This window comes from Sparus aurata, chromosome 2 (assembly GCF_900880675.1).
Source record: "Sparus aurata chromosome 2, fSpaAur1.1, whole genome shotgun sequence".
Taxonomy (NCBI): domain Eukaryota; kingdom Metazoa; phylum Chordata; class Actinopteri; order Spariformes; family Sparidae; genus Sparus; species Sparus aurata.
This window is the reverse complement of record NC_044188.1, coordinates 6,621,143-6,631,567: the sequence shown is the minus strand read 5'-3', so window position 1 is coordinate 6,631,567 and position 10,425 is coordinate 6,621,143. Positions and strand designations below refer to the sequence as shown.

Sequence of the window (10,425 nt, the reverse complement as noted above, 5' to 3'; positions counted from 1 at the left end):
CCATAAAAGATAAGAGAGACGGAACCATAACTTAAAGAGACCTCCAAATTAAAGTTTGTCCAGGGGAGGTAACCTTCCTCTGCCAACACACACACACACGCACACAGATGAAAATATTTAACCCTGAGTGAGAGCAGAGAGCAATGTTGCGTTCAAGTGCTTTTGGGAATATTCCACTTGGAAATATATCCAGCAATAAATAATTAATATCTTGGAAATTCAATAAGAAGCTTACGCAACTAAATGGAAAAGCGATACTTTATTAGGTCACTTACTATTAGTCACATTTTCCTCAGCAGAGCTGCTTGTGAATGCATCTGTTTTTACCATCCAAATTTCAAATAATAAAATTGCTGGTTTACCTGTGTAATGGGGAGAACAAAACAGCATGAATCTTTCATTTCATCCTTTAATAGAAATGTGTTAGTGGGGATCGTCTACCATAGTGGATGGACGGCATTGTGGTTCGTGAGGTGATTTCTAATCCGCACAGACCTGTGCGCAGCAACCCGAATCGTAAATTAAGAATCCCTGACTGTCAGTGATCTGACTGAATAAACTTAAACTTCCACAAATAGACAGATTTCTCTACTGTTTCTTGACCTAACCTTCACGTGTGATCCAACTTGAAAGTATGACGTATAAACCACAGACACTGACAAAATAATATGTTATTAGAATCATTTAACATAAGTTAAGGGTATACCAATACATACACCTTTAACATTGTAACACATTAATTAAACAAATTCTTCCAAAAATATCTGCTTATTTTTATTTATCTACGTACTGACCACATGCACTCCAAACTGTGAGAAATCTTATTTATAACAACATGTCTAACAATAATAAAAGTCACTACAAACTAACTCAAAAATAAATATCCTTATGAATATGTGGAAACAAAACAACATCTTGATGCAAGAAACCTTTTCACTTGATGACTCACATGAAGTAAGTTGTATTAATTTTCTCCATCATGTGTCTCAAAATAACAAGTAATTCAAGGGAAACTCCCCCAATTTTACACATTTCACCGTGTTTTTACGGGTTTTGGGGAGTTCGATAAATGTAATCTGATAAATTGCCTCCTGTGACGTCACTCAATGGCTATGTTGCATTATGGGCAATGTAGGCACCCAGTTTTGAAAAGGAAGAAGAATGTATGGGATATAAAAATGTGATATTTCTGGTTCATCTGGATTGATTTGGATTTGTTTAACTTTGACTATGAGTCCAACAGTGCAATGAGGGTAATGCTAGTCTAGTGGACTGCCTAGGACCAGGGCATTGCATTGCATTGTGGGTACTACATTTACAGTGCACAATGCTACTCAGCCACTGAGTGACATCACTGGAGGACATCACTAGATGGATTTCTATAAATTAAGTTGATATCTCCGCATTATAAACATATTAATTATTTATTCATGATCAAAAATATGTGAATGCATTACGTTTCTATTAATTATAAATGTTCTTATTTACACGAATTTCCCCTTACTCCAAACTTTAATCGCACTCAATCAAAAACCCAAATGAGGTCCAGGACGTTTCAGCACTGTTATCTCCAAGTCATCCGTTGAGTTTTACGAGGCGTCAGTGAATGCGTCAGGAGGAGCATGTCGGGAATAATAGTAGCGGTGAGTCCGGCGGCCCCTGGGTGGGGATCTGCGTGATTGATGGTCACCTCCCGAGAGTGTTTCATGGACTCGCTCCCTCTCCTCGTCTCCTCTCCCCTCTCTCACCCCTCCTCTCTCTCCCTCCCCTCCCTCCTCTCTCTCTCCCTCTCTCTCTCTCTCTCCCCCTCCCCTCCCTCCCCTCTCTCAGAGCAGGAATGTAGAATCGGGTCCAGCCACTCAGTCAGTCATTCAGTCAGTCAGCTCCGCACGTTTCTGCACCGCGCAGGAGTGAATAATTGATCTGCGCCTCGATTGGACACATTGATGAAGAGGAAGTGATTTGCGGTCGGATCCCGCTCGCACTTTTTCTTTTTTGGGGGGATTTAACCTTCTCGGGTCGAACGCGTTTCTCCTCTCTTGTCCCTCGACTGGAGAAAAGTTTGCTCGGAGACACAGCACAGCTGGAGTCAGCAGATGGAAATAACCTCCGAGCGGACACCGAGCGCACCTTATTCCGGAGCTCTCCCAACATGTAAGCTCCCTCTCCCTCTCTCTCTCCCTCTTTTCTCTCTCTTCGCCTTGTTTTCATTATTCACATTCCGACAGTGTGAGCACTGCGATAATGCAGCGTGCTCCGGGAGGTCACCCCTGACGAGAACCACCGCTCCTGCTCCTGGTGTGGCTCCTGGATCACATGTGTGTTTTGTGGCACTTTATATGATTTTATAGCAGTTCTGATGTGACTTTGAAGTTTATTGCAGCGACGCTGTTGCCTCTTTTTAGAAGAGAAACTAAATTCACAGCAGCAGATGAAATATTCACAGTTGTTCTGATGGTAGACGACCTGTTCGGATCTACACGAGTTGTTCTGCATGTTGTTAAAGTGTTTTATTATTGCCTATGTGACAATACAGGGAGACAGGGCTGCAGCTAACAATCTGTAGATCGTTTTCTAGATCAATCGATTAGTTGTTTGGTCTAAAAGAAATGGTGAATCAGTGATGATGACGCCCACAAATGTCTTGTTTTGTCTACAACCCACAGATGTTCAGTTTACTGTCACAGGGGAGTAAAGACACGTTTAAGATCACATTTAAGAGGCTGGAATCTGGGAAGTCATAATTTTTTTCTCTGCTTTAAAAAAATCGAATCAATTAATTGATTATCCGAATAGCTGGTGATTAATTTAATATAGCTAATTAATTGTTGCTGCTCTTAAGAGAAACAGATGATTTTCACCGGCCTGGGGTTTTCCTAATTATTGGATTGTGATTTCTGTTACATATGAATCAAAACATGGTTTAATTGAATCTGTTTTGAATGACATTCCTCTCCGGGGCTCCAGGATGTGACCTGAAATTTAATTATTCACCGAGTTCAGTTTTTATACGGTTGATTTTATTGCAGTTTCTTGTCGTGCCAGCTGGGATTTAAATGCAGGGAAAAAAAACGTCATTTGGACCTTTATCTCTCTTTACGATTATTAACAATGTGTACAATTGGTTGCACGTAAATGATGTGCTGGTGCACCTCGATGGAATCTACTTTTGTTTAGTCTTTCACCATTTAATTAAAAGTTTTAAAGTAATTTGCTGCACAAATATCTAACTATCTTTCATATATTACTATGTAATAACTGGGGAACAGATTTATTCAGATGTGATTTTATTCTAGAGGGTGTTTTTCTTTTTATGAGCGCTCACTCTGGGTGTTTGTCTCCGTCCTGACAGGGACCCGGAGTCACTGACCAGGTGAAGACCGCTGGTGTTAAATGCTCACTGCAAGGCTTCCCTCAACACAGCGACTGCTCCTAAAACTGCTGTTTATAGTTCAGTGACTGTGTGAACCTCCTGCACACTGTTTACCATGGGCTCCAGTCTGACATGTACGGGTGTTATCTGGGCGCTGCTGTCCCTGCTGTGTGCCGCCGCCTCCTGCGTTGGCTTCTTCATGCCCTACTGGCTGCTGGGGACGCAGATGGACAAGCCCGTGTCCTTTGGCACCTTCCGCCGCTGCTCCTACCCGGTGAGGGACGAGGAGAGGCAGGCCACGGTGATGCTGGAGCAGTGCGGGCGCTACGCCTCCTTCCACGGCATCCCGAGCCTGGAGTGGAGGATCTGCACGGTGGTGACGGGCGTGGGGTGCGGCCTCCTCCTGCTGGTGGCGCTCACGGCTCTCATGGGCTGCTGCATCTCTGACCTCATCTCACGTACGATTGGACGCGTGGCCGGCGGCATCCAGTTTGTTGGAGGTGAGTTGCTGTGTTGTTTTGTTTCGTGTTTGTACCTGCAGTCACCCCGGGACTCCACCTTCACGCTGTGGTCAACGAGCACACCATGTTTTGTCACATCACATTATTTTGAACGTTTTCGCTTTACACGGTGAGAAGACTACAGACATAGATGTGGAGAATTGGCAGGTTTCAAGGGCTGTAATTAACTCCTAATTTGGTTTAATCTCTCTGAGAGAAGTGTTTTGTCATGAAACAAAATCACATTGGTGAGGAAACAAGGAGGCATAGAAATCTTAATAACCATAGAAATGTTACCTCTGGCCAACTTTTCTTGGCCGGCGAACCTGCCGTCGGCCCAGAGAAGCCGTTGTTTCCACGGTGAGAAATGAAAAGTGCTCCAGCGAGATGTTGGTCATGTTACTCAGTTAATGATGTTGGGTCAGTTTTCATTTCTTAACTCATGACTGCAGTTTAAAAAGCAACACACGCACACCCAGTTTTTGCACCGCGCTTTTATTGGACTTCTTTTTTCTGCTCGTTCTGATTTCATATTGAGGGTGTTGGTGCCAGAAGTGTTTGCCAACATTTTGTGAATGGCTTTTAGTCCCGTTTGGCTCCGGTCCTGTTTTAAGAAAGCTTGGACCGGGCTCGCATATTGTAAATAAGGAGGAAACATATCATTTGACAGCAGACTTTCAGCATCAAGCCGTGGCTTTTGTTTTGAGTTTGACTGTTGATCCTACGCTTCGTTTGTGCCCTGGGTTTGATCCAGAATCCGCCTTCTGGAAGTTGAAAAGACACCCACGCCCTTTATCATTCTCTTTGGAAAAAACGGAGCCCTGTCCACGCCGCAGCTCTGCCTATAGAGATGTCTTTTCGTTTGTTTGTTTGTTTGATTTCTCCGAGTGAGCGGACAACGGCTCCGCACGCCACCGGCTTTTGTTTGTGCGCGCTGTTGGTTTTGCACATGTGTTCTCCCGGGACGTGAGGTCTGAGGGAAGGCTTCCACTGGAGCTGCAAGTTTCGCTGCCCCAGTTTAAGAAGCTGCGGCGCTGCAGCCCTCTCATTAACTCCAGAACTCCTGCTCCGCATACTGTGGCTCGCCACTCTGCTGCTATTTACAATCCCCCCTCACTTCAGTTTGGCTTTAAGAAAAGTGATGTGACAGAAAAGCAGGTTGCAGGCAGATTTGACGGAGCTGCCAGGTTTTTTCAGAGGGATAAATCTACAGAGGACCACCACAACGCGGCATGTCCTACTTCCAAAAGGCTTAGCTACTTAGGAACATCAGTATTAATGATGTATAATATGGAGGATGATTAAGGTGAAGGCTGGCCGGTTTATTCAAAAATGTGCACTTTTATGCTCGCTTTAAGCTCACAGCAGCCCCATACATGCAGCATTACAGCAAGTTGCTATTTTGGGTTATAGGATTAAAAAATCCCTGTCTGTCTTTCTTGAGATTTCCCTCTTTCGCGGAGTCACAAATCCAGACACGCATGAAATTAGGATGGAGGGAGGGGGCGGGGAGGCGGCGTACAAACACAAGGGCCATTGCTCAGTACTTTTAAACTCGAACGCTGGTGAGCCAAAGGGCAGAAATGTCTCAGAAGGGCTAATTGGAAGTGACACAATCGGGAAGCTCAGTGGGCCGCTCTGTGTATTGTCCTCCATCAAAGGGTGTAGAAATGTCAAGGCAGGCTCGGAGAGGGTGGGAAAATACCTGATGATTGAAACATTCAGCATTCACTTATTATTAAGCAAGAACCTCGCCGAGAAATAAAGATCCGCGGGGGGGGAAAACAGAAGTGTGTGCCGAGAGATATGATCAAATCTCAGCAATTAGCGGGAGCAGGGAGCGGGGAGTAAATGAGGCGAGCAGTCGGCGAGGCAACGCATGAGGATTGAGCAGATCCGGAGGAGCCTCACGGTTCACCGTCTGATGCCTGGTGTCTTTTTGTGTTTCCTCTGTTCTGTATTGTTGGCCGCTAATGAAGAGTGTCTTACCAGTGAGGGCCTCTGGGCTGCCACAAGTAAAACATCCACTTTATATCTCCCTGTAATTTATCTCAATCCCACAAAACAGATTACAGCTGAAGGGATTTATCAGTGCTTTATCTCATTAGCTGCAGCCTCGACCGAAAGGAGAACTTTTAACAATAACTATTATTGTCGCTACTGTTGTTGTTTCCCCCTTTATAATGCTGTTTTCTCCCAGGACACAATCGGCAAGTCGCTTCAGAGCTGGTTAATTGGTTATGGCAAAGGCCCAGATCTCCTCTACCGGCCACAGACCTAAAGTCTGAGTATGAGACTATGAGACTGTTCTGGCTCATAAATCAAAGGCCTGAGAAGTCTGTGCTGCTGCTTACATTAAACAACTGCCTTCACTGTAGTTTCTTAGTTATGCAGCGGTGCGGGCTCTGAGCGGCCGGGGCACAGACAGGAGGTTCAGACATTAAAAAGATTCTCGACTTGGCTTGGATTTGGTTGTTAGGGATTTTGATTCCCCCCCCCCCCCCCCCCTGCAGAGCATCGCCTTGTCTTTTGGGCGCCCAGAGCAGAGCTGAGCACAGCGGGAGGAAAGCTATTTAACGTTTGTTTTCAATAGGCACTGTTTAAGACCTCTGTGTACGTCTTTACATGCTTCCCCTCAGCACCGTAACCACCCTTCAATTTATGCTTTCGTATACTCTTTTTATTTCTATCCTCTTTGCACCTGACAGGTAGCTTTTTCTTTTCTTTCATTTTTGCTGTTTGATTGCCTGAAGGTGACTGACAGTTCGGCAGATTGGATGACTGGTCCGCTCTATCATCAGTTAAGTATTAGGGATAGTGATGGGAGCCTGGGGCATCACCAAGTCACTTTCCAATGGCCGTTTTTTGATACTGATGTACTGCTTTCACTTTATGATATTGGTGATTGGCGGAGTGCCGATACGAATGCTTCGAAGCTTCCACCGTTGCCATGGTAATTGTTGTCCAAATCAGTATTCGAAGGAAGGACATGTTCCATCGGCTGCGCTGAAAAAACGCTGATAACGAGCGAGAAATTGATCTCCTCTATGGGATTTAAGCGCTCTCAACCGCCTGCAAATATGAACCAACATGAGGATTTCTCCTCTTCAAACTCGTCGGTTGACTTTGGAAACTTTGGAGGCAGCGACGGTGGCTGACGTGTCCCCTCTTGTCCTCGTCTTTCATTTGACTCACAGTTGCAATAAATTACAGACTATACTGTTCAATAATAACTTCGATGGCACGTGTTACTATTGGTGTCTAATTCTCACTCAGGCTTCAAAGCCCCAATAAAGGTATTTGGGACAGTGGTTTGGTGAGGGCGTATTAAAGGGAGATGTCTGATTTGAATGTGGGATGGTTCCGGAATGGGCCCAGACACACCAAACCAACATTAAAGAACGTGCAAAGGCTGACTGTTGCTTGTCTCATGTCGCCCGTGTCCTGGCCAAAACGCTTCACTTGAACACGCCGTTAAGACTTCAAACGATGGTCAAGATGCTTTTATGTTCTGCGCCTGCATGAGAGGAATTCACTCTCCGTACTACCAGGTGGCAGAACGCTGTACGCGTCATTCAAAATGGGAAACTGGAAGACCCAGGACTGCGGCTATACAAACCGTTAAGATAAATAATACGAATTGGTAATCATTTTCATACCACTCTCGCTAATATAGTCACTTCAAATGGAGAACATGATTAAAAAAGCTGCAGGAAGTGGAGGCAAAAATTAAGAAAGAGGAGAAACTGCAGACGTTATCGCAGATACAGTGACAAGCTCAAGTGGCTTTCCCTCCGGTGTTAAGTTGCTCATTCTGCTCACTGATTCGCTTAGCTGAAGAGCCAATCAGACAAGGGCGTACTAGCGGCAATTGTGCAGGACGCCACAAAAACTAGGTCCATGAGCACTCACCGGCATTGGATGACGGGCAACGTAGTCCAGGTGTTTGAGGACCGTTATAGACAGAAATGTAAAACTACACAGCAGTTGGAGTAGAGACAGTAAGGATGAGATGGAAAAGAGATCGGTTAAGAGAAGCAGGTTGAAATTTCTGTACTGGAGCCAGAGGTAAATAATAAAAGCCTGGGGAAAAAAAAAAGACTCCTAGTGCGCTGTCTGATGTTCTCATTGTATAGAGTTCATCGTGTTGCCAACTTCAAAGCAAATCTTTTTTTTTTTTTCCTTCTCTGCTTAATTTTGCAGCTCATTGTCAAATGTGAAGTTTGGTGATATCCATTTAGCAACATGAATTGCAAATTAGATCCATCTTATTTCACTGACAACTAAACCTCATTGCCATTTCAAGACGATCAATCAAGTAACGTTGCTGTGATCCAAAAAAAAAAAAAAAAGGTCCCACAGGTTGATTTGCAGCGCTTGAAGCCGGAGAAACATCACCAGCTACGCGAGGAGAGGCTGTGATAAAGTGTTCCAAAACATGTTGGAAATCTCTCAAAAATATTGGCCTGACCCAAGGAGAATGTCAGCCGGGTTGAAATCATTTCAACGCTTGATAAAAATGTCAGGAGACGTAGCTGCTCAAGGCCAAAGGATACAGGCTGTATTTTATTGAGAAGGTGTTGAACTGCTGCGTCCTTGAAACTGAAATAGCCAGACAAACAATGTGATCCATGATGGGCTGAGCTTCGCCTCTTTATTCATTGAGTTTGTTGGAGCTGTATGGAGGGTACAAGCAGAGGACTCCGTATGAGCTGCTGCGGCCTCAGAGGAGGTGCGGATGTACAGTGTATATAGGTGTAATATCCCCATGGGATGGACAAAAAAAAACGCATGAAACAGCCCGATGCAGCATATTTCACTGCCATATGGGAGGGTTGGTCAGCAGGGAAGCTATTGAGTCTAATTTTGTCTGTCATTGTTGGGAGAAGCACTCAGAGCTCTTCACCGTGTGGGGAGGAATATTCAGTGCTGTGGCTAAAAGCATTTATTATGAATTAGAGAAATTAAACGTCTTTTTCATTAAATATTACCCCTGGGTTGTGACGGTCCTTTGATGAAATGAGATCAGAAATTGTGGGTCTGCACATCCTGCCTTCCGATGCTCCCAATGCGAGGTGTTTCAGAGCGAGACGACTTGTCATTTATTTGACACACAAGAATCTTTTGACCAGTTGCGAGGCTTTTGGTGTGGATTTCTTTTTTTCTGTTTCTTCAAAGCCGAGTTGGAGGAATGGCTCAAACTTCAAAGAAAGTCGAAATAGAATTTAATAAGGGAAGATGAAAACGCATCGAGCTGGTTTATTTGCAGGCGAAACAATGCGATGCACTGGGTCTAGCCCCCGCATTGTGCGGAGGCTTGTTGGCCGCAGTGGTTGAATACTTCCCACACCAGCCTCCGCGGAAGCTGCAGTTGATCTGAACTATCAAATAATTGGCTGTATTGCCTTCTGGGAAAAAGCCTCTCAATTTCGTTTTCTGGTTGATCGGCTCTGTTTACACCTCTGCGCCAGCATCTCGTTTGCCCACACCGGTGTGGAATATCAGTAAATGAACAATATGAAGCTGCAACGAGGATACACACAACTCTGGGTCTGTTTCAGTAAAGTTTGCCGCAGTTCGAAGTGTATCACTTTCTGGAATAGATCTCTTGTTCCCCCGGAGGTGAACGCACCACATGTAATAAAGTATCTCGGGCCGTGCTGATGAAATTAGATATACCACATCTGTCCGCACCACCTCCGTAGCTCAAAGTTCGTGTCAAGGGCATGAGCACGAGCGATAAATTTAAAGACATGTAAATAAATTACAGATGGGCCGCCATTGTGGCTTCCATAATGTTGCCAAGGGCTATTTGGCACGGGAGTGTGTTGTCCTGTTCAAGAGCCATACCAGCACAGCCAGGAGCTTTGTCCTTGTGTCGGCTTTGTGAGTTCTCGCCAGCTGGAACCCGCCCAGTCCCAGAATGTGTGCTTCCACGCTCCTCTCAGCACCGGCACTCATTTTCAAGAGGTACAACAAAATGAAATCGCATCCATATGAGAAAGGCTTCGGGGTGGATGAAGAGCTCATTTTTTCCGGGGGAGTAGTCTGTCTGGAAGTTCAGTGTCTCTTGACAGTCATTGTTTAATGGTGTCGGATCACGAGACATTTCCAAGGCGATGGGTAAACACTCCCTGACACGCCGTGTTATCCTTTTACTTCCTAGAACCTGATCTGTATTCCTTCCTCTTTGTAGGCCTGCCACTTTGATGTGATGATGATGGACTACACTGTCTCATCCGCCATGTCGGCATTGCATAAAACTAATGAGTTAACTCTGGCCCACATGTTTGGGAGGAGAAAGCCGGTTCTTTTCCACTACAGACAAGACTTTGTGTAATGGTTTTTATCTCGCTCTTCATTGCTTATGTTTCCGGCCACTGATGGTTATAAAGTGGACGTCTCTTCCTCTGGGTTGATTGATCACCTGAAGTGCAAACCACTCTTGCAACACTGTAATGCGCTCATTCAGCCGGCAGCTATTTTCGCTCCGTGTACAGTTCCCTCAAACCCCCGCCAACATCACCACAAGGGTGTTTGTAGTCAACAAAA

At 44.9% G+C, this 10,425-nt stretch overlaps 1 protein-coding gene across 2 annotated transcripts in view; it reads left to right on the top strand.

Moving 5' to 3' along the window:
* The first annotated feature begins 1,637 nt into the window (after window positions 1-1,637).
* Window positions 1,638-10,425, top strand: part of LOC115573922 (LHFPL tetraspan subfamily member 6 protein) — a 51,882-nt gene continuing 43,094 nt past the window's right edge. The window contains exons 1-2 of one of the 2 annotated variants that reach the window (XM_030405033.1): window positions 1,638-2,154; window positions 3,353-3,873. In XM_030405033.1, coding sequence (XP_030260893.1) covers window positions 3,489-3,873 — 385 coding nt within the window. In that variant the 5' untranslated portion in view covers window positions 1,638-2,154; window positions 3,353-3,488. Of the gene's footprint in view, window positions 2,155-2,204; window positions 2,319-3,352; window positions 3,874-10,425 lie in introns of those variants that run through there. The other variant, XM_030405039.1, reaches the window with a different exon arrangement.